The sequence below is a fragment of the Corvus moneduloides genome, chromosome 5, assembly GCF_009650955.1.
Source record: "Corvus moneduloides isolate bCorMon1 chromosome 5, bCorMon1.pri, whole genome shotgun sequence".
NCBI classification, from domain to species: domain Eukaryota; kingdom Metazoa; phylum Chordata; class Aves; order Passeriformes; family Corvidae; genus Corvus; species Corvus moneduloides.
In genome coordinates this window covers 26,637,497-26,661,109 of record NC_045480.1, presented here as the reverse complement: position 1 = coordinate 26,661,109, position 23,613 = coordinate 26,637,497, and the positions used below count along the sequence as shown (strand labels likewise).

Genomic DNA, 23,613 nt, shown 5'->3' with positions numbered 1-23,613 from the left:
ACCTAAGGAAAAAGTTTAGTAAAGCTTAAAATGCGGCTTGCTTCTTTTTCTTCTGCTAATAAACCCATCAGTTCAGAACACTATTTAATTCTTGTGACTTGTATAACTGACTGGTTAAGAACCTCAGTAATGTATTCAGAAGATTGAAAGAGGTGAGAGGTCCTTTTGAGATTCCCTCGTGGTTAACTCATCCCCATCCCTTCCACAAGCCTAAAAACCCAAGATGCTTCAAACGAAGAAAAAGAAATAATAGCATTAATGTTATATCAGAACATGTAATGCCATAGTATTATGTTGTTATCTGGAATCGTGAATAATAAATAAGTTACTGCATGAGCATGGCTTCTAGTAAAACCTCTTGTTGAAAGATCCAAGAGGTGAGTAATACATGGCATTAGTGAGCCATGTGAGATGAGTGGTAACTCTCCCATTCCAGCCTGTGTTTTGGGAATGGGCCTGCTCCCTGCTGCCTCCTGGAAGCAAGTTTATAATGGCATTATGCTGTCTTCAGTCATTCTTCTCCTTGCCAAGCTGGGATACTTATGAGTCCTCTTAAAGTTTTTAGTTAAAGGAAGCCTTGGAGGATTTAAGTTTAATAACATCTTAAAGTCTTCCTTCTGTAATGGTTTCTATTGCCACATACGTTGTACAGATGAGTTTACTACTCATATGGGTTTTCTGAAAGAAAGCAGTAGATAGGGGAGTTGTACTAAAAGTAAATATAGCTTGAGACCTGGACCAGTCAGATGTATTAAAGGCAATGTAGAATATCTAAAAGGCTCTTATTTTTGTTTATATAATAACCAAAGAAGCAGGTTTTCTAAAATTATATACTTCCTCAGTTTAGGAGGGTTGCCTCTTACCTGTCATTTGTGATGTGAAGGTGTGTATACTTCAGAGATACATACAGCAACACTCAGGGACATCCTAAAACCTCTGCTGTTTCCTCAATGGTTTTATGCATGTTATATATGTATAAATTTGTCATTTTGTGATCCCTGTGAGCTTTGGAACACTTTGCTGGAATTTATTATAACAATGGACTTAGTGTATGATATTAACAGTAATTGTCCTAGGTGAAAATGACTATTAAGTTGCCACTTTGTGAAGTTTCATGATATATGTTTTTTAACATTAAAAAGCAATTTGAAAGAATAATTAAACTCTAGGATTTTTTTTGCTTTATCATGCTTAAGTATTTTTCTTACTCTTTCAGTTGATAAGCTCTATGAGCTCAGTAGCAGAGCACTGTCTCCCCTCCTTACTACGCACCTTGTTTGACTGGTACAGGCGTCAGAATGGAACAGAAGATGAATCTTATGAATATAGACCTCGGTCAAGCACAAAGTCAAAGGGGTAAGAGTTTTTCTTGCACAAGTCTGATTTTTTTGTGCTTTCTCATAAGAAAATGTGTGCTTTGTACTTCTGTGACAAGTATGTTGTGTTTGGATTTGTCCATACCTAACTTTGTGTAGAAAGAACACAGACTTCTTTGAGGTAGTATATTTAACTCGTGTAGATGATATGCGTGAAGTGACTTAATGGTTTTGGTGTGGATATGTAGTTGGATACTGGTAATTCCAAGCTAGTTTGTCCCTTTTCAAGTTGTTTTGACTGTTGGCAGGTCCTTTCACGAGGAGGGGGCAAGATATCAGTGCCAAACTCCCAAGTCTTTCCAACTATCCATTTTATACACATCTGCAACAGTGATTATGTGAAAAACAATGCAGACATTGTCTCTGCAATATTTGTGTTCAGGCTTGTGTATGATACCTGCATTCTTGGTTTCTTATTTTAGGGATGACCAACAACGTGAAAGAGATTATCTACTTGAAAGGAGGGACTTAGCTGTAGATTTCATTTTTTGTTTAGTTTTAATAGAGGTTCTAAAACAGGTAAGCTCTTTTGCTTTGGAAAATTAATTTTAATACTTTGCTTTTAATGTTGGTTTTGATCATTTCCTTCAAATTTTTATTTTAAAAACTAGAACGTGTCTATGATGAGCATATGCAAGGCTGTAATTATACTCTCAGTTACATAAAGCCTTTGGCCTCTCCTGTCTTTTCTTTACATGCCTGCATTACCTCAGTTCATATGTCTTGGAAAGCTGCTGATGTACTGCAAAAAGCAAAACTGTGAAAAATAACATTTTATTTATGTTCAGTACCCTTTGTCAGCTTAAATGTTTTTGAAATAAAGGGTGAAATTGTTGAAGAATGAAACTAAAGTGTCACCTAAAAAATTAGAGAAGCTATCTAACTTTGCTTAGAATTATCCTCATTTGGCTAAGAATGCCACTGCAGATGGTGTAGATGTTCATATATTGCAGAATTAGTGTGATATATGCCAGCAAAGGATGTGTCCTTGGACACTGGTGGGAGAGATTTCTGCAGGGCATCTCACGGTACTGTTTATTTGCTTCATACATACATGTATGTATAGGTGCTACATACATGTACATGTTATGTGCATTTCAGATACCTGTTCATCCAGTGCCAGATCCTTTAGTACATGAAGTTCTAAACTTGGCTTTTAAGCACTTTAAACATAAGGAAGGGTAAGTTTCACTTGTGTACTTTAAAAATATTTTGTATTTCCAGCCTGTGCTTGATTGTTGTGATTGCTCGCCTTTGCCTCGCATGTAACATGTTGGTGATAATACCAGTGTAAATGAACACTACTTGATGTCTTTAAATTGAAAACGTATCTTGAAAGAACACAGCTCTATTCAATGTAACACTGAGTTTATTTTGCCTAGAATATACAGAATGATTTGCATATGCAGACACAGTAAGAAAAGTCTGCGTTTGGATAACTGCAGTAAAATTTCTATCCAGAATATGTTTCTTGTGAAATAAGAAATGAAACATTACTTTAGATGTCCACCCGTGCATTTTATGTTTGAATTTAATTGTTTTTATGGTAATAATTTGCCTTGCTAGGGAACAACCTTTTCATTTGTAATTGAGAGCTTGCTTTGGGTTTAGAAGATCAAAGTTGTATTTAATGCGGTTTTTTCCATTTATTGGGGTTTTTTTTCTCTTTAGGTATTCAGGAACCAACACTGGGAATGTGCATATTATTGCAGACTTATATGCAGAAGTGACAGGGGTTCTTGCTCAATCAAAGTAAGTTCAGTCTCTAACTCTTTGTGTTCAGGGACAAACCAATGTAGACTTAAAGACTATTTAATACAGCAGAATCTATTAATGTCCCCAGTAACTAATCCTGTAAGTGTCAAGTGTAGCCAGGTATAGTCTGTTTGTCTTACGTTCCTGCACAGTAAAATTGAACAAATCAAGAAATGATCTTTCGTACAATTGCTTTGCAGTCAGCTTGTTAGGGGCAAGGAAAGGAAGACCCTGTGCCAGTCAACTGTTGTTTAGTTAACTGGTACATTCTAATGTGCTGATCATTGTAGGCATTCTTACATGCCTGGATTTGAAGTATCAGGGTTCATCTTGCTTGCGTTTCTCATACAGTAGCTGCTGTTATCACTACAGACTAAAGAAATTGGTTCAAAATTATAGACCTCACACAAAAGTAACTAAGAATGCACATAATTGCCATCTGTAACCCTTGTTCAGGTTTCAAGCTGTTAGGAAGAAGTTTGTCACTGAATTAAAGGAACTGCGACAAAAAGAACAGAGTCCTCATGTAGTACAAAGTATCATCAGTTTGATTATGGGAATGAAGTTTTTCCGAGTAAAGATGTATCCTGTGGAGGATTTTGAAGCATCATTTCAGTTCATGCAGGTAAACGAAGGTTATAGAAAACTGGACTGAGTATAATTTTAAATGTTTAAGTCATGAAGCTACAATGACACGTGCTGTGATCAGTCACTCACTCTACTTGTGTGCCATCCTTCATCCTTTTCTGTTCAGTCAAGTTTTCAGGGGTGTGAATTATTTGTTTCTCTGCAGTTTGTGAGTACCCAGCATCAGGAGAAACCTTTCACAATTGTCTCAGTAATGTGGCAAACCCGTAATGTACGAATTTTAAGACTGAATGAAAATGGGTAGCAATGAAATAATTTTCTGTCTTTATGAAAGCAGTGTATTAAAGAAAAAGAATTATTTGATATATCATTTTCTTAACAGATGAAATGTCAAGACATACTTTTCTTTAGAAACACCTACTATGGATTATTTATTGTGTATGGAACATTTAATTATCATTCATTTTCTTTGCATCAAAGTCCTTTGAAAAGGAAAATTAGTATATAAAAATAAAGTATAATTTTCTAATAATTTTAATAGAGATAAGCATTAATTTTTTTAAGCTTCAGAATAATCTGAGGGAAAATGTGCTTATTTATATTCTATTGTATTCTGAGTAATCTTTATATTCTGAGTAAAAAGTAAATAGCTATCTGGTATTACAAATGTTCTTTCAATTTATTGAGGTGTATTGCTGGGCAAACAGGTTTTAAAGTTTCTTACATTTTGTGAAGTTGATACTGTTAAGGAATATAAGACTAACTAATACATTGCATGTTTTAAATTAAAACAGGCAGCTAATGTTATACTGCTAGGGTTTTTTATGGCATAGTTTTGTTTGTATTCCTTTTTCTAATTATTTTTCTAATGTTTTCTTACTAAGGAGTGTGCTCAATACTTCCTGGAAGTAAAAGATAAAGATATAAAACATGCACTTGCTGGTTTGTTTGTGGAAATTCTCATACCCGTGGCTGCTGTAAGTATTTTAATCCCCCCCTGCCACACTGTTCCTCCCACATTAAATTGGGCTCTCATTATTAAAATTGCTTCAATTAATCCTCAAAATATTACATTTTTTTAGATTCAAAAAGACGTCTGGTACCTAAGGAGGGCTTACAAGAAGGCTGAAGAGGGACTTTTTACAAGGGCATGTAGTGATAGAACAAGGCTGAACAGCTTTGAACTGAAAGAGGGTAGGGAGGAAGTTCTTCACTGGGAGAGTGGTGAGGCACTGGAACAGGTTGCCCAGAGATGTTGTGGATGCCCCATCCTTGGAAGTGTTCAAGGCCAGGTTGGATGGGGCTCTGAGCAACCTGATCTAGTGAAAGGTGTCCCAGTCCGTGGCAGAGGGGGGAGTTAGAACTAGGTTATCTTTAAGGTCCCTTCCAACACAAACCGTTCTGTGACTGTTAAGTAGATTACAATCACCTTCACAGTCTTAAAGGGAGATATGTTGGCTTGTGTTTTAGCTAGTTTCCAAAGTTTTTTCAGAACTTAAAAAAATTGTCTGTTTTCTAGACACCTTTATTATCAGACCATTGTGTAATTTTGTACATGCTCTAAAAATTTGAAATTTCCTTGGTTTAATATTTGTTTTCTCAAGGGTCTTGTTGACTCTTCTTTGTTAACTGAAAACTGTTAAGCTCTTTCTAGAATAAGCTGAGATACATAACATTTTTGCAGTCTGATAAGGAGAGTGTGAACTCTTATGCAAGAAGGAAGAATGTATGTTTTGGCTAATTAAATAAAAATCATTCGTAGAGGTGAATGTCCACTAGACTTAATCCTTCAAGTGGAAGTGCAGTCCATTGTCTCCTGTGTGTGCTTTAAATCTAAAAGTAGAAATTTCACACAGCAGCCATGAACAAGGAAAAAAATCCTTGATATCATCACAGTGTTGGATGTACAGTGGCTGTAATGCTGCTTGTGAGAATGTTTCAGTCAAGACAGGCTCTCTTTTCTCCCAGGCTGCTCTGCTTGGCTGTGTGAAGCTTGTTCAACAGGTCAAGAAGAAATAATGGCACCTGAGTATACATACTTCAAGTTGACATTTATCACAACTCAGTTAATTTCTTCATAGTAGATTGATATTTGGTGTGATTGTTGTCTAAAATGTTAGTCGTATTAGCAGATGCCAGGCTGCACTGTGTTTGGCATGCAGTTCCAAAAATGGCAGGTTGTGGTTCTATGTTGCAACTAATTATAGGGACGTATCTTGCTATATGTGGAGAACTGGGACATGTAGATCTTGTTTAGTAAAATGAGATCTACAAAGGCAAGCACGCTGGGTGGGCATCCCATCTGAGCAAGATCATAGGAAAAAGAAAGATAACTCTCTCTGAACTCTTCATCCTCTTTTAAATAGTTTACCTTGCCCTGGGCCATGGGCAAATGCTTCTTTTCCTTCCCTGGTCTGAGTCATGGTTTTTTGGGGGGGGGGGGGGGGTTTGGGTGGGGGTTTTTTGTTGTTGTTTGTCGGTGAGTTTTTTGTTTTGGCTGGTTTTGTTTGGTTGGTTAGGTTTGTATTCTTGGGGGTTTGGGGTTTTTTTTTAATATTTAAATTAGAAAGGAGACAACCTTTTTTCATAAGACATAACTAGAAAGAGGTAGTTCTAGTAACTGTTTATTGGAAGAAGTTTTGATCTTACCCAGGCATGCTTACACTCTTCTAGAGAAGAATTTCTTGTACTATTAAAGAGTGAACACATTTTGTTGTTTTGAGTTCCATATTTGCTTGGCAGTTGGCGTGGGAGTGCCGAGTGAAACTACTTAGCATTTAGGTAAATGCAAATATTAGTTTGCAGAATCATAAACATGGTGAAAACTGCCCTTACAATATGAGGAAGAAGCAGCATTTGGGAGTTGGGACTATCCGGTGGCAAGGGTGGAGGCAGGAACGCCGGCTGTGCGGAGCACTTGTGGTGGTGTGTGATCCCTTCCTACAAGTACAGCCTGAATCAGCGCTTCAGGCAGTTGGGGAGGGAGGCTTGATCTTTCCTTCTGTCTCATTGAGTGTCTAATCATTTCGTACAAATGGAGCTTCTTAAATAGAAGCAAAGAGCCTGCTCCCAGAGTGAGGTGCAGTTGAGCAGGTTAGTCATTCTCTTGAAAGATGTGAGATGCAAGTTTGAATATTTTTGATGCGGCTGAAGGAATTGAATGTAGATTTTTCTGTATCTTGGATACAGAAAATCACTCAAGTGAAGAAGCTGTTGGGTTTCAGCATTGAGACTTTACTGTCATTCTCTTGCTTAGTCATTCAGGCATTTTAAGAAACCTGACCTGATTTGGACCCTGCAGGTATGACGAATCACAGCACACTTTGTGGCAAGGAAGTTAGGGCTGCTCTGAAAGCCTAAGGTTATATCCCAAAGCAACAATGTGGTGATGACAACAACTGACTGATTTCTCATGTGGAGCTAGCAGAGTACTAATCAACCTATAGCTTAAGAATAGCAAAAGATAAATAATCTGGTACATCGGAAGTGATTTAAATTGTAACTACTTTCTCAGTTCTTCTTGGATCTGTACACATTACAGAGATACATGCTATTTTTATGCTTCTATATCATGAATGTTTTTAGAGTGTTCTTAGCAAGGTGGGCATGATTTTTCTTTATATAGCGTTAGTTGATATGTCTATATAATATTAATAACTACAAATAACAAAAATTATCTTACATTGTTAGGAAATTATATGTACAGAGGACTTCTTCCAAGAAAAGCAAATTCAGTCTCCAACATCCCACCCTTCAATTTGATAAATAAAGCAGAAACAGGTTAAAACAGTAGGTTGAGAGTATTGTTTAAATGGATCATCATAGGTATCCGGAGAGAAGCCTAAGAGCCTTGCAGAGGTTTCAATGAAGAAGGTGATAGCTGCCTGGGTTGTGGAAGGAAACCTATTCTGTGTGCAAGAACAGAGCAGGTCAAAAGGATGCAGGGCTCCATGTATGTTCCATTAATTCTGAAAGCTGAGCAAAGACAACTTGCATGATTGGTTGACTGGTAATCCTGTGGATTATTTCTTAAATTTTCAGTTTTTAGTATTGGAGGACGAAAAAGAAAACAGGAGCAGTTAAGAGGGAAACTGTTAAAGTTACAGATACTAATTTTTTAAATAAATGAAAATATGCATATGAAGAGTTTCAATGTAGTTTTTGTTAGTTGGTATCAAATACATTTTCTTCTTTAAGTGTGGAACGGAGACCACATTCTTAAAGCTTTTTTTTGTAATGGACTGTTTTGCTGGGTTGGGGTTTTTCGTATGTTTGTTTTAATTGTTAATTTTAGCTGTGTGGTTGTAGTGTTTGGCATGATTTCTTATGCTTCTGGTTATATTTCAGATAAATACACTCAAATGCCTTCCTAATGTAAAATTTAACTTTTGAATGGTTTTAAATTAGTAAACATATTAATGTATATTTAAATGGCCTTCTGTGTAAATTTTTCAGCCCATTAATTTGTGTATTTTTTTAATAGGCTGTTAAAAATGAAGTGAATGTGCCATGTTTGAAAAATTTTGTGGAGATGCTTTATCAGACTACCTTTGAATTGAGTTCAAGAAAGAAGCACTCGCTGGTATTTTAAAGAAATATTTCAACTTCTCTATTTTGTTCATCTTAGGCTCTTAAGCTAGTACACTATATGAGGAAAAGCTTATCAGCCATATTAATTTAAATCTTAATGTCTCAGTATAATTAAATTCCCACAGTGTATGTGTGTTTGTTCTAATTCTGCTTTGTTTCTTTGTGCAGATATGTGCTCTTGTTATCTCATATGTGAGATTGTCTTAAAATCAGTACTTGTTTTTGATTATTTTAGTGGGTTTTAGCTGAGTTATTTAACCTAATTTTTTTTAATAAAAACCTTGCATTCAGAGAGTCTGAATATATTTAAATTAGGGTTAATTAAAAGATGCAAGTGTCAGACAAGACTTTTCCAGTAAAATAGCGTCCTCTTAATAGCCCTGCTCTGTCTCCTCTTCTTGTTTTTCTTTTTCCAATTTTTTTTTATTATCTCTTATTTATGCACTATTTGGTTATTTTTGATGACTATGGCAGCCATGTTTCAAGTCAATTCACTTCACTTTGCTGAAAATGTAGAGCTAAGTTTTGCATTTCAGTTGGTATATTCAGTAAGTGCAAGTGAATTTAAAATGTTTTATTCTCACTTTCATGTCAGGGACAAGCTTTACTTTCTAGTATTCTGCGCATATAAAGCATATATCATTGTATTGGTTAAACTTCTTATGTAAGAAAAACATAAAGTGGTTGATGTTAGTATTAAAAATATTTTATTTATGAAGTTAGAAACATTGTATCAGAGTACAATTTACCTACTCATCCTTTAATTTTGCTTCATAACAAGCAAATCTGCAGTCAGATTTGGTACTAATCATCATTATGTGTTAAAGTACGTGGTACGTAAACAAATCGTATGTTACTAAAGCATAGCTAAATCATACTCTGCATATTCACAGATTTATTTAAATTAAATTATATCATGGCTCATTCCTTGCTAAAATTAGATCTTGAGTAGAAGTAGCATTTCTGACATCTTAGTCTGCCTCAGTTTTTACTGAGTTGATGTTTTTCCTGAATATTCTTGGAGGCAGTTCACCTGCCCAGCATGTAGGACTACATGAATTGAGACTTGTGATTGCAGGGAAAGCATGAGTATTGTATGAAGGGTCAGACTGCTCTCAGTCCTTGTTGGAGATCAGGCCTTGCTGGGGGATGAGCTTCACCTTGGTGTTACTGCTGCAGTCTGACACCTTGAGCTCTTACAGCGCCCGGAGGTTACCCAGGGCACTGTGCCTGGCACGAGTGTCCCAGTGCAGGGGAGAGGCTGCCATGCAGTGCCAAAACTGTGAGAGTGAGAGGCAACAACCGTGTGTCTCAATGTACAACACTTAGGAGGTCTGAAAAGAGCAATTTGATCAATTCTTTTTCCCCCCTACTCATAGGCTTTGTATCCATTGATCACCTGCCTGTTGTGTGTCAGTCAGAAACAGTTTTTTTTAAATAACTGGCACGTTTTCCTGCAGAACTGTTTGTCACATCTAAAGGTAAGAATCCTTTTTAATTTAGGAACTGTTGCAAATCACTAGCATTTATTACAATATGTTCTCAGCATTTTTATGCCAAATAAACAATGAATAATATTTGGCTGTTTAAAAGGACACTGAAATATTTTTCTAAAAAGAAATTAAATGTTTTGAGTCTCTGTATTAAACTTAGTAGTAAGTTTTTGTGATACTATGTCATGTTGGAAATACGTGTGGTCCCCGTGGGGATTATAATTTTTATTGAGTAAAATCTGCAGAAGTGTCTGCTAATAAGGGCTATTCATGCCAGAGAAAATACAACCTGTAATTCTTAGTGTGCAAATTAGATGTGAGAAAATAAGTGACTTGTCTGCTCTTCTAAGTAGAATGTATAGGAAGTGCAAAATTTCTCTCTCTTATTCACTTACTGAAGGAATAGAAAATGAACTGTGACACCAGAAAAGATGTTATATCTACAGCCTGTGATACATATTTTAAAAAAACAATTACAGTGTCCCTTTAACTTGTGACTTCTGTTGATATAATTGTAAGCATCAATTGGTTGATAAAGACATCAAGATACTTACAAATTAGTGACTTTCTTGTAGCATTAGTTGTTGTACATGTTCTTTCCTTGATTATGATTAACATTATTCATGATTTTGCCTAATGTATTGATTTTGAAAAGGCTAATAAATTCTTTGATCCTCCTTCACAACATTGATTCTGGTTAGGTACGAGTGACAATTCTGAAGCTTATTCGTAAAATACGTAAACCGGCATGAGGTCAAAAAGAAAACGGTTTAGCTGCTTGGATTGTTTTTAAGGGTCATTTTGTTCTTACAACATCTTTCACATCTTTCTGTTGCTTGTTGGGTTCTGTATATTTTTCATCTAACATTATTGCAGTTCTTTTGCAATATTTGCCTTGATTTTTGTTTTGTGGTTTATTTTGCTTACGGAGGCTGCTTGTGCTTTTGTTTTTAAAGCTTTTAAAAAAACTCCTTACAGTCTAGGAGTTGCCTTTTTCTGGCATAATGTCCATTGCTGATAATGGATGTATTAAAACTATAAATGCCAGTGAGTTTAACTGATAGTTGCTGAGCATGCATTTTATATTTTACTTAGTTTTGTTAACCACTAACAGCTTAACACATTTACTGTAAGGCTCTATTCAGCAGAAATTCCACATACGAATTTCTGCAGTTCAGAATTTGCAGTGTTATGATGCTATGCCATCAATGAGTTCTTTAGGATATTTTATGGTTTGGTTTAATTTGGCACACCAAATACTATCAAGTTTTTTGGGTGCCTACCTAGTTCAGAAACTTTGTTGAGCTTAATCTTGAAAAATACGCCCCCACTGTCCTCATGTGTCTTATGAATTAATGTGTTCCTTTGTTTCTGAAGCTAATTAAATGCATGCACTCTGTAATAAGTAATCTCATTAATTTATAAATCTGAATTTCACAGCAGTTTAGTCTTTTAGATTCCCCTTCCCCATTTTATTTCCTGATTTTCTAATGACTAAAATTATTTTATTTGCAGTTATTTAAATCTGTAAAATAAAATAAGAAATTCTGAATCCATTGCCTCTAGTGTCTTTGTAACTAATAAAGTAATTTTGAGAGTTACTAGGAGATACTTAGAGCAATAATAGAATTCATCTACCCCTACTGTATTTGTTGACATTAACAAATTAGGAATTGAAATAATGATAACACTTACAGTCTGTCACAGGGATATTCTGTGAAGAGTACAGGCATGCTAGCAAGTCACCAAGAGGTAGCATAGGTCGTGGATTCATGGTGCTCTCTTTATTCCCTGGTGATTGCCCACTGCAAACTCTTACTTAGCCACGAACAGTGTGTCGCACTTTGGTGACTGAAATAAGCCATTTCCCGTTTGCCATGGTGTGAAAGCTCACACCTTTGCAGTTGCCCCATAGTACCTGATGCAGAGTTTGTTCATACCCTGCCTTACCTTCTGGTGCTACATTAAATTTGATAATACTCCTGAGAGTGCTCTGAATTCTAAACCTGGCAGTATTTATGGCCTTTGTAAACTCTCTGTGCTGGGTTTCAGTGCACATTGCCTTTAGTTATCCTCAAAGCAGGCTTAGTGTGTGGTGAGAACATCCTAGCTGTGCTGAAAGGAGGAAACCTAGTGGTCTGGACCAATGCAGATAGCATATCAGTGAGTTGTAAGAGTCAGTTTAGACCAGGAGTGTACTAAAGGGCTTTTTTTTTTTTTTTTTTTAATATATATGTATAGCTGGCTTTGTCCTACAAAGCTGCTGGGATGCTGCTTCAGCACTGAGCCCAGCAGGCATTTTTTTACACACTGTAGTGTAGGCAAAATTCTGAATTTGTTCAGCAGACAGTAACACTGGGTCAGTACTGTAAAACACTTTGCTTACTTTTTTTGACTAGTATTTAGACAGACAAATTCTAGCAAGTTTATCAGAAAGTTGATAAATTCTTGGATGAATCTGAGTTGTTGTGGTATCTTTACTACCTCTTCTGGAGAGAGGTAAAATTTTTAAAAGCTGCAGAAATGGGAGAGGACAGTGTCTGTCATTCTGCACCACTGTTGGCTGGAAAAAGAGTATTTTTTTTTCACAGTTTACCCATAGTGTCTGTTATCACAAAACCTCAAAAGTTGAAGGAACGTTTTCTGCCACTATAGCAAACCCTTTATTTCTACTGAATAGAGTCCTTGCTAGACAGCTATCTGTTGGTTTTGTGCTTTTTTTCATCTAACATGCATGTGCCTTCCATTCTCATGTTTGTTATGTTTTGCTGTCTCACATTGCTTTATTTAGATGCCATCTAACAACAGTATCAGAAAACAAATAGAAACACTGCAGGTGAGTTAATATATTGTTGTAACTCAGTGAAATGTTGCTTTGTCTCATGTAAATACTTTTGTTTTGGTTTATGTTCTTTGTTGTATTTTGTGCTTTCCTTTCTTTCTAAAATTGCTGTTAGTACTGTTAAGAAGCAACAGGACTAAGAATAGCTAATGTTTCATAGATGTTTTTCTCTTGCCAGGGAGTAAAGGAGAAAGATCAGAAAATTGTCTAGTACCAATTTTTCCTTGGGGGTGAAAGTGTGGCTTTGTAAGATTGATTATCAATATCACAGCTGGTTTCCCTGAACAGCAGTGCATGTTTCCACTGGAAATAACTACCTATTCAGATGTATGGGGGTTTTTGTTACTTCATTTCAAAAAGTGTCTTGCATGTGAGCAAACTGAAAAAACATTTTCACAATAAAAAAAATGTGAAACTGATTTACTGTAACAACTTGCGGTGCACTAACTTGAAAGACTTTTACACTGTTGGTTTTGCAGGTTTTAAAAAATAGAAATTGTTTTAGTTCAGAACAGAAGAAAAGTTTAACATCAGTATTAAAAAGTACTTTCTTCAGTAAGTGACTACATTTGACTAACGTGGAAAAATGCTATTTTGTTTCTTGCCATCATTGAGATTTGTTTCATTGACTCATTTAATGTGTCATGTAAAACCACCATAATTTGCTCTTGCGTTTTTGGTTTTGTAACAGATACTGTTCTTGACAACTTTTTTCATAGTCTGCTGATACCATAATTTATGTTAAAAGTTTTAGGATTTTAAACTAAACTATGTTTAAAAAATACCCCATATACAGTACTTTAAGATCTGATAGACATAATCTAAAAAAAGACTAAAATTCAGCGAGGTTGTTGAATTACACAGCCATCTATTCCTTATTCTAGTTGCTGTAACATCTAAGAAGAAAGAAATACTGACATGTTAACACCAGGTGTATACAAAGTGTGCTATAATTCAGACCCCCAAAGCAATTTTCTTCTAGCACATTTGTTTAGTTCTTCATTATAGGAAGTGATAATGAAAACTTTCAATGCTTAAAATAAAAAAAGTACTGCAGGATTTATTTTTTAACTCTTTTTAAAAGGTGAATGACTCTTTATCTGCTCCTTTTTATTCTTTATATCAAGCAAACTTTGTCGTAACTACTCAGAATTAGCTCTCTTGGATGATACACCTGCTAACAGATGGAAAATTGTTTACACATTATTAAAATATCTGCTATATTACTATTAAAATACCTGCTACATTTACCATTTTTTTTACTAGATGATTGAAAGCCAACAGTAATTCTTTGGTTTACTTCTGGGCCTCTAAATTAAGTGCTCCTGTAGAATATCAGAAATAAGAAAATTGGAGCATTACTCAGTTTTAGATGCATTTCAGATAGACTTTGATAACACATGTACCAATGAATTCCCCAGCCTACTTTGACAATCAGTAATTGTTGGCCTGTAAATTAAATACAATGAGTAATAATACTGTGGGGTTTTTGCTGTTTAAGCTGATTAGAATCAAAGCTATTACAGTCTCACCTTCTGGTACAGTTACATTTGCTTCTTCCTCAAAGTAGCACCACAGGTAAATTAACTGAACAGTGGGACAGTTATGAGTGTGAATAGTAATCAGGGACAGGTGTAACTTCTTACTGGGTAGATTTTGTCCAGATCACTTTTCCTAAATTCAGCCACTGCGTAGGTTACAGGTGCTAATTCAGAGGTGATGGCAGCACACATTGATGAGTGTGAAGGGAGAGTAGAACAGCGTTATCACAATGTAAACTGGGTTAAGTTATTCCCTCTAATATTCTGGTAGTCAGTCGTGTATGTTACTTGTCTGTACTACTTTGAAATACCACTTCTGCCTCTGTGATTCTCTGATAGGCTTTTAGCCTTTCTTAAAATAAGATGCTGCCAAAACCAGTGGTCTGGACCCACCTGTGTTAAAGCCACCAGAATTACTCTCCTTTGTGTATATAGCCTTTTACACAGACATGGACATGAAATTACTTTGATCAGCTTACTGGTGCAAGTTGGACTTTCTTACTGCTAGGATTAATGCAGAGGGAATGTTGAGGTTGTGGAGGAGAGAACCATGAATGAGACCATCTCTTTTTGAACAGTATGGTTGTAGTTTCACTTACACCTTTTGTGAATTTGCACTCCATTTCTCCTAGAAGGACTAAGTCATCTGCTATTCTGACTCACTGGCTTGTGGCACAAAATATGAAATTAATTATGTTCAAGTCATCTTATAGATATATCTTGAAACAGAGAGACTTCACTGGAGATTGGAAGGTGTGGTTTTAGGATTCTTTTGTTGGTTTTTTGTTGCTTGGGTTTGTTAGTTTGGATTGGGTTAATGCCTAAAAAGTTGGCAACTGGGAATCATTTATTGTATTCGGAAGTTTGTACTTATGGCCAAGTCCAGAATCTTGCTGGACACTTTTAGATTGTAAGTACTCCAAGAATCCCTGTTTGGAAAGGAGGTTTCTGGAGCTGGTATAAAGAATGTTAGTTACTTACTGGTTTACACAGCTTAAGAGCTTGGAGGAGCAAAGACAGACTCGTAGTAGCAGCTTTAAGACAAAAATTGTTTTGCACACAGTACATAATTTAGACTGAATTGTGCTGCAAGATTTTATATTAATTCAAGAAAAGGCAGCATAATTATTACAATAAAAATTCATTGAAAGTGGGTGAACACTAATACAGCCTGCAGGAAGTGTCTACATTGTGTGAAGCCACACCCAGAGAAGCATCCTGTGCCTGCCCTGTTTTGCATTCTTTTCTTCTGCACCTGCTACTGTTTGCTGTCACAGACTGAGTGATGGAGTGAGACCTTGTGCCTGATCCAAAGCAGCTACTCCACTGTTTTAGACAAACTATAAATTAGTCTGCTGTGAAGTAGGTATTTGTTGCCAATGCCTTTCTGAGAAAAGTTCTTGAAAGCAATATACTCTTGGTGTGTTCATCTCAAGAGGAATATCTGCTTTCTAGTTACTGCTCTGCCCTCAGAGTTAGAGATGTGTAAAATGAGCTGGAATTACTAGTTTAAAATTTAAGAAGTATTGGAAATATGCAATACAGGCTTGTTTTTATGAAAAAATATCAAAACCTTGTAGTCAGTATTAAACCCATCTGCTTTCATTGTTAAAAAGTTTATTTTCAAAAGTAAATAAACGTAATTAATTTTGTCAGTGTCTCAACAGGCAACAATAACTGTATTTTAAAATTTATTTTACAGAATAAAGATCCCAAAATGTCCCGAGTTGCACTGGAATCTTTGTATAGGTTATTGTGGGTTTATGTTATTAGAATTAAATGTGAAAGCAACACTGTAACTCAAAGGTAAGTTCATTATGCAAAGTATTTTAAACTATTGATTGTTGGAGATTTTATTCCCACCTAGTGATAACAGAAGAGATCTTGAAGCCAGCTCAGGGATAGTTTAGTCAAGTAAACAGGGGATCAAGCATTTTGTCATAATAGAGAAACCAAAAGCCCTTCAGTATTTTGATGGAAAGAAGGAATAGAGTCTAGAATTGTCTTTGCAGGGATAGAAGAGGGCAGAGAGATCAGCAGGGAGTTTATTAAAGTTAAAAGGCACTAATGGTGCCAGAACAAATCGGGTGTGAAGTGTCCATCACTAAGTATGGGCTGGAAATGAAAAGGTTTTCTTTATAATTGTCTACAATGAGAATTGGGAATAGTCGTTCAGATTTTGCCCCTCCTCCTGACTATTAGTAACTGGTTTAAAACAGGATATTTTTCAGTTCATAGAGTTTCAGAGTTCACGATCCTGCTGCCTGTGACAGCTGGGGCTGTACTTCCTGTAGGTGGTCCTACCTGTCATAGGCTTCTGTATTATTTCATAGTAGCCACACACCCCCACACTTCCAGATTTGAACTGTAGCATCTGTGCTGTTATAAGGAGCGATTTTTAAAAGGCCTTTTTATTTCTTTCTGTTTCTAAATTCTTGTAGCCGTCTCATGAGCATTGTATCAGCACTTTTCCCAAAAGGATCGCGTAGTGTGGTCCCACGAGACACACCTCTGAATATATTTGTGAAGATTATTCAGTTCATTGCTCAGGTAAGAGTACACCTGGGTAGAGCTGTAATAATAGGGTGAACATGATTTGGAAGAAATGTAAATTTAAGGTTTGTTTTTGAAATATTTGCACTGAATTAATGGTCTCATATCTTGAATAGAGTTTCCCCAAATATGTGTAACAAATGAAAGAACTCATTCTCTTTCTAGTAGTGGCAAAACTATTTATTTTTAAGCTTCAAAAACTTGTGTATGAACATTATGATGATTAGTATTTACACTTGTATTGCACTGTTGGGAGCTCTGTGTGTGTATACATATATTTATATAGTACACTAATATAACTACTATATCCATTATGATATTTTTATAAGGGACAAAGCATTAGAACAGTATTACCCACTTATATTTAGCCTGGAGACTGGCCTCTATAGATAGAAATAGTGTGCAATGAATGCAGTAGTGTATAGTTGGCATTACATTATGGTTTATATTATTTTAGGTACTTCTCATGTCCTGATATCAAATGCAAGATACAATCTCACAAGATGAACTCTCGTTAATCATTAACCTTATAGATTATAGACATCTTTTCCTGTTTTAGAAATAGCTTGTCTGTGCTTCAGCTTCCAAAATGATTTGCTTTTGGTCATACAGGGATGAGGCAGAATACATAACTCATCACTGTTTATATTTTTTGTGTTTATATTGTAATACTTTTTTATTCCTTAGGGCTTCTCTTTATCCCTAATTTTTAGTTTTCTATAAAAGCTCATCTTATTCATAGAAATGTGTTTGATCTGAGATGAATTGTCTGGGAATTTTTTCAGGAGAAATAGTTCAACCATATCAGGGATGAGCTGTGTTGAATTGTACTAGATTTTTAAAAAAAAATTAAGTTATAAAAATAAAGAGGAAAAAAGGATTATTTTCTAAACTTTTTTTTGTTTTTTTAGCTTTTAAGACGTGATACCCAGTACCTGTGCAAAGCCAAGAAGTTATGCATATTAACAGAAAAGAGATGATCACACTAATCTATTTTCCTTTATAGGAACGTTTGGATTTTGCAATGAAAGAAATAATATTTGATCTTCTTAGTGTTGGAAAATCACCTAAAACCTTCACTATTAATCCAGAGGTAATAAAAGCTCATTACTTGCATGCCCTGAGAACAGGGCATTGGGGGATTTTTGGGGGGGGAAGTGGTTAACTATGTTTGAGCCAAGTTAAAAGCAGATTAATGATTATCTGAAGGAGTGTTCTGTGTTCTCCTAACACTAAAGAAGTAATTGTAGTTGTGCACAGTTGCTGTTTGATTTCAGGTGAGCAACCCAGCAGCTGTTCTACAGTTAAGACTCATTTTGACAATAATTTCAGGAAGCTTTTTTTTTGTTACAGTGTAACTGTAAAGCATTTTTTCAGGAAAGTCATACCTAGCTCTTCAAGACCCAGTCTAACACATGGGATTTTTAAGCAATGTCTGTCTTCAATGTGTTGCTCTGGAGGTTCATATCAAGTCCTTTAGTGCTCAGTACTATAAAATGTTCTCTATCTTAGCCTGAGCCAAGTCAGTTCTCTTGAATGAGAGTGTGGAGTGGCACTGAAAGCTTAAACTTTATTCCTGTTACTTTCATTACCCTAATATGTAACATTTAAATAAGCCTGTCCTACTGGAACTGCACTGCTGTCTGTTTAAAAGAGAGGAAAAATGCAATTTGTATTTTATCTCTGTGTTGCTTCAATATTGTAATTTCTTATGTTTTCTCTTTCCTTTTTTTGTCTCTTTTTTGCTCTTGAAGAGGATGAATATTGGCCTCAGAGTCTTCCTTGTCATAGCAGATAGCTTGCAGCAAAAAGATGGTGAACCACCAATGCCAACAACAGGAGTTGTTCTTCCTTCAGGAAATACTCTACGTGTGAAGAAAATTTTTCTTAATAAAACGCTGACAGACGAGGAAGCAAAAGTTATAGGTATGTTGTATTCTTTTGTAAGTTGGCATTTCAATATGTGTGCATATATTCTTAATTATTCTCAAGCAGTACATTTGTGTAACTTTATTTATGTGTTCATTTTAGTTGTTAGCAAGAATTGCTTTGATTTGTTGGAGAGGGCTGCTAGACAACATTGACTGGTGTCTCAGACCAAATCCATGTCTTTTCTTGAAGTGTTTTGCATTGCCAAATAAGCACAAAGAAGCCTGAGTGCAGTTGGTGTGGTAAATAGCACAGCAAGTTTTTTTCCCTTGATGTCACTCTAAAATGACCCAAATGTCTCACAGCTGGGTAGAGTAAGACAGTCTTGATCCCTGTGCTCTGTTGATCATCTGTGAATGAGGTAGTCATCTCCAAAGGACTGTTTCAACATACTAAATTTAAACTAGAACTAAAAAGCTTAGAATTGAGAAAACAGAGAAGCAACTAATGGTTACTTCATTGCTTATGTTTTTTCTGAAGGAAACTTCTACTTTTGTATAATATCTCATATTTGTATATTTATAGATACATATTTCATATATACATCCATTTGTTTTGACACTTAAAGTATGTATTTCATGTCATCTGTGCAATAAGAAATTTGTCCTAAGCTGAATAACTGGCAGATATTTTAATAAAAATATGAAAAAAAGTGATAGAACTCTTTGGCTTTTCAGGAATGTCCATCTACTATCCTCAAGTCAGAAAAGCACTGGATAGCATTCTTAGGCATTTGGACAAAGAAGTTGGAAGGCCCATGTGCATGACTAGTGTGCAGATGTCCAATAAAGAACCAGAAGACATGATCACGTATGTACTGAATTGCAGCATTTTTGCTGTCACAGTAGCATCGCATTATTTCTATGCTCTAATGTTGCAGATGCCATCATTAATGTGTTACAATTTTACTTGACTATTAAGTGAATGTTAGTTTCATTGATTATTGATAAAAATGTTTATTACCTCATTAGTTTTGGCATGAAATCAAAAATATATGTCTGGTGTACTGAAGTAGATTTTCCTGTTTCTTTGTTGGCTATAAACTGTTTTTGCAGGGGTGAGAGGAAACCTAAGATAGATTTGTTCAGAACTTGCATTGCTGCTATCCCAAGACTGATTCCAGATGGCATGAGTAGGACTGACCTCATTGAATTGCTTGCAAGGTAAGAGAAATGGAATTCTGCTCTCAGTGGATATTCTTTTTTAAATGCTGCGTGTGCACGTTTGTCAGTGCACTCACTATGCAGTGTGAGTCACTGCGTGCAGACTCCGTCCTTGCTCCTTCTGCCAACCTTCTGCAGTTGGTCAAGTTTTACTGGCCGTGGTAGCAGGAGGTAAATTTATCTTGCAGACCTTGCACTTTTTTTTAGAGAGAGTATTTTGAGAAGTAGGAATTTATTTCTGTTGCTTTGTTTTTTTGAACTTGTTTTATCTTTTTGTTACTGCTATGATATTTTTTTCCTTTCTTTTTCTTTCTGTTGAGAATACTATAAATTTTCATAAAGCCATTCTTGTTTGACACTGCTAAAATTTGAGACAGGCACTTGGGGGAAACTATTATTTTTCTCTACTGATCCTGCTTTTTTTTCCCATTTTTTTGATCCAAGACTACCCATATTCTTTCATCCCTTATCTCAGTTTAAATTGAATGTACCTTATCAGCACTGATAAATAGTTGAGACAGACTTTTTAAAAATTTTTAATGCAAGAATAGTCTTGGCACAGAAATACAGAACAGCTTATGGCTTTGAAATTATAAATTCATTTTTATGTAACATGTTAAGTTGAATATATAAAAAGTTAGTAATAACGTAAGAGAATAAGATTTTTCTAACACTTTCTTCAGTGTTAAAAATCATATAAAAGACATGAAAGTATTAAGTAATAATATAATGCTGGGATAAGTGTCTTCTACCATAGCAGGCTTAGACATATTTTTAAGTCTATGCAGAGGATTTTTTTGTGAATTTTTTCTCATATCCAAAGTAAATCTCCTTTAACTGCAAAAATAATGTGTTATTTTCAGTTTTAATTTGAAGAAAATAGCCTATACGTCACAGGGTGCTGGTCTGCTGAACTCTAAGGCAGTTGTTCAGAGGCATGCAAAGATGTACCTTTGTTAAAGACTTGACGGTCTCTCTTGAAAATAGTTTATTTGTATTAAGTTTTGTGAAACCTTGCGTCATTTTGCTGTAGTAGAAGTGCCTTCTGTCACTAGCCAGTTTCAGGTTTATTCAGTGCAGAAAGTGCATCTCTCTGGAACTGTTCTACATTGTACAGTAAAGAAGGAAAACACCAAACTTTAAATGATAAAGACTGGTTAAGAGTATGCCTATCTAGGGTGATGATGATACCACTATTTTTTCTAAACAGGCTGACAATTCATATGGATGAAGAACTTCGTGCCTTGGCTTTCAATACACTCCAAGCATTAATGCTTGATTTTCCAGATTGGCGGGAAGATGTTCTTTCAGGATTTGTATATTTTATTGTGCGTGAAGTGACTGACATCCACCCAACGCTTCTTGACAATGCAGTAAAAATGTTAGTGCAGCTCATAAATCAGTGGAAACAAGCAGCCCAAATGCACAATAAAAGCCAAGATTCCCAGGTATATCTATATAAGGTCCTTTGATGTTAAAACATAGTTTGAATCTACATACAAACTTAATAGTGGGCTTTACTGGGTTTGTTAAGTAATAAAAATTCAGCTAAATTTCTTACAGTGCTTGTAGACTTTCAGATCTCTTACTTTAAATCAACATTTTTATCAAAACAGACTTAGTCTCAAATTATTAAATATTACCTAAACCCTAATTCATGACCACATTTTGCTTAGATTGTAGGTCATCATGTGGAAATATGTAGGAGTTATTAAACAGTAGAACAAAACCCACCATTTTTTACTAGCCAGTAGAATGGGTTCAAATAATTTTATATTAGTATCTTTTACAAAAGAGTATTGCTTGAGATTTTTTTAATTGTGCTCTCATTGCATCATCTTGTGAGAAAGTGAAATAAAGATGTTCTTCTGGTATTTGTTTGGACTAAATTCAGAGAGGTAATAAAAAATGAAGTGACTAATATTATGTCATCCTCATAATGCAAAATTTGACTAGTAGCCAAAAATCTAAATATTTTATGATTAAATCTGCCATCGCCAATAATGGAACTGTATCTTAGTTGTGTTTATTTTTTCTTCATTTGCTTAACTTCTCTGATGTTTTTCTTAGCGTGGTGTATCCAATGGGGCTGCCCATACCCTTCCCCTGGAGAGGACCCTTTATTCCAGTGTATTTCATGTGGTGGAAGGCTTTGCTTTGGTCATCCTTTGCAGCACAAGGCCTGCCACCAGGCGATTAGCTGTCAGCGTTCTCAGAGAAATAAGGGCCTTGTTCACACTTCTAGAAATTTCAAAGGTAAGAGTTGATGACCCATTCTTATGAATGCCTGGTGAAACTGCTTTCATTTTGACATTCTTTGAGCTTGGTTTGCTCTGTGTTTTGTAGAGCGATGATGAGTTGGCTATAGATGTAATGGACAGACTAAGTGCTACTATCCTGGAGAGTTTCATACATCTCACGGGGGCTGACCAGGTAGGACAGTTTTTTTGGAAAGTTACTTGTAAGATGAGGTTATTCTGCAAAGCTATTCCAAATAAATAGTATATCTTTTAAATGATAGTGTCAGTACATTCATGCGAATTTTATCAGCAGTTTATCACCACAAAGAGAAAAAGGCAAAAATCTTGAGGAATGTTGTGAGCTTGGCACCACTGTTGTAAACTTTGTTTAATAGTGTGTCATTATCACCACCATATAAACACTGACAGCTGTGTCTTTATCTGTTTTTTCTCATCTTGCTCATAGACGGCAATTTCTTAAAAGCAAAGGGCACTGCTTTTTTCTGCAGTAATACAGTATCATAGCAGTCAATGTGCTCCTTACCCATGATGAAAGCTGTAATAACTGTCAGTGAATAACAGTTGAATTCCATACTTACGTATTTATCGTAAACTCCTAAGTATCAAGGAAACTTCCGATTTTAGGATTAGGAAACAAGTTGGAATTCAGTAGTAAGGCTTTTAGAGTACAAATCTTTTGGAAGAATTAAATCATTAGGCAGGAAAGGGCCTTTTTCTAGGATTTTCTTTTTCCTAATACCAGTTTGTTCTCAAACAATCTGTTTCTATAGCTGTTCACATTAAGAAATTCTGTAAAAAAACCCCATAAATTACTTTTTTATCTGTTCCAGATGTGGTTTCAACACTGATACTTTATTAGAAAAATAACAGTGAAGAGATTGTTATTTAATATACATGGATATTAAATATTGCCTCATTGTCTTTTCTGTGCACACAGACTACTTTACTGTACTGTCCCAGTTCAATAGATTTACAAACTCTGGCTGACTGGAATTCCTCCCCAATCAGCCACCAGTTTGATGTGATCAGTCCCTCACATATTTGGATATTTGCACATGTGACTCAAGGCCAAGATCCATGGATTATAAGCCTCTCAAGTTTCATGAAGCAGGAAAATCTTCCAAAACACTGCCCAACAGCTGTAAGCTATGCTTGGACATTTGCTTATACAAGACTTCAGCTGCTGTCTCCACAAGTGGATATCAAGTAAGTTGATTTCTAAAGTAAATACAGGAAGTGTCATTATTGTTTCGGTGAGGTAACAGATAAACTCTTTATATCGTCTGTGGATTTAATTCAGCTTTATATAACAAAAAATTAAAGCAGATTTATCTAGATAAAAAAGTCATCTGCTGTAAAGATTAGTTAATTAATGCCTTTGGCCATATTGTAGTTCAACAGATTTGAATATAAAAGCATGCATTATTGATGTACAAGTCTGCTCTGAATAACTTATTTAGCATTTACCATGTTAACAATTTGGGAAGCAATGGCATATGCATAATTGAAAAATAAATTCAGT

At 35.5% G+C, this 23,613-nt stretch overlaps 1 protein-coding gene across 14 annotated transcripts in view; it reads left to right on the top strand.

The window, feature by feature from the left end:
- Nucleotides 1–23,613, top strand: part of FRYL (FRY like transcription coactivator) — a 171,242-nt gene that overhangs the window by 84,908 nt on the left and 62,721 nt on the right. For 9 of the 14 annotated variants that reach the window (XM_032110470.1, XM_032110468.1, XM_032110472.1 and 6 more), the window contains 19 exons: nucleotides 1,217–1,356; nucleotides 1,799–1,895; nucleotides 2,478–2,557; nucleotides 3,048–3,128; nucleotides 3,588–3,756; nucleotides 4,604–4,696; nucleotides 8,203–8,301; nucleotides 9,689–9,790; nucleotides 12,594–12,638; nucleotides 15,888–15,991; nucleotides 16,627–16,735; nucleotides 17,745–17,831; nucleotides 18,493–18,664; nucleotides 19,345–19,477; nucleotides 19,723–19,830; nucleotides 21,041–21,278; nucleotides 21,901–22,086; nucleotides 22,177–22,263; nucleotides 23,029–23,297. In XM_032110470.1, coding sequence (XP_031966361.1) covers nucleotides 1,217–1,356; nucleotides 1,799–1,895; nucleotides 2,478–2,557; nucleotides 3,048–3,128; nucleotides 3,588–3,756; nucleotides 4,604–4,696; nucleotides 8,203–8,301; nucleotides 9,689–9,790; nucleotides 12,594–12,638; nucleotides 15,888–15,991; nucleotides 16,627–16,735; nucleotides 17,745–17,831; nucleotides 18,493–18,664; nucleotides 19,345–19,477; nucleotides 19,723–19,830; nucleotides 21,041–21,278; nucleotides 21,901–22,086; nucleotides 22,177–22,263; nucleotides 23,029–23,297 — 2,399 coding nt within the window. The remainder of the gene's footprint in view (nucleotides 1–1,216; nucleotides 1,357–1,798; nucleotides 1,896–2,477; nucleotides 2,558–3,047; nucleotides 3,129–3,587; nucleotides 3,757–4,603; nucleotides 4,697–8,202; nucleotides 8,302–9,688; nucleotides 9,791–12,593; nucleotides 12,639–15,887; nucleotides 15,992–16,626; nucleotides 16,736–17,744; nucleotides 17,832–18,492; nucleotides 18,665–19,344; nucleotides 19,478–19,722; nucleotides 19,831–21,040; nucleotides 21,279–21,900; nucleotides 22,087–22,176; nucleotides 22,264–23,028; nucleotides 23,298–23,613) is intronic. The other 5 variants (XM_032110473.1, XM_032110464.1, XM_032110474.1 and 2 more) reach the window with 1 other exon arrangement.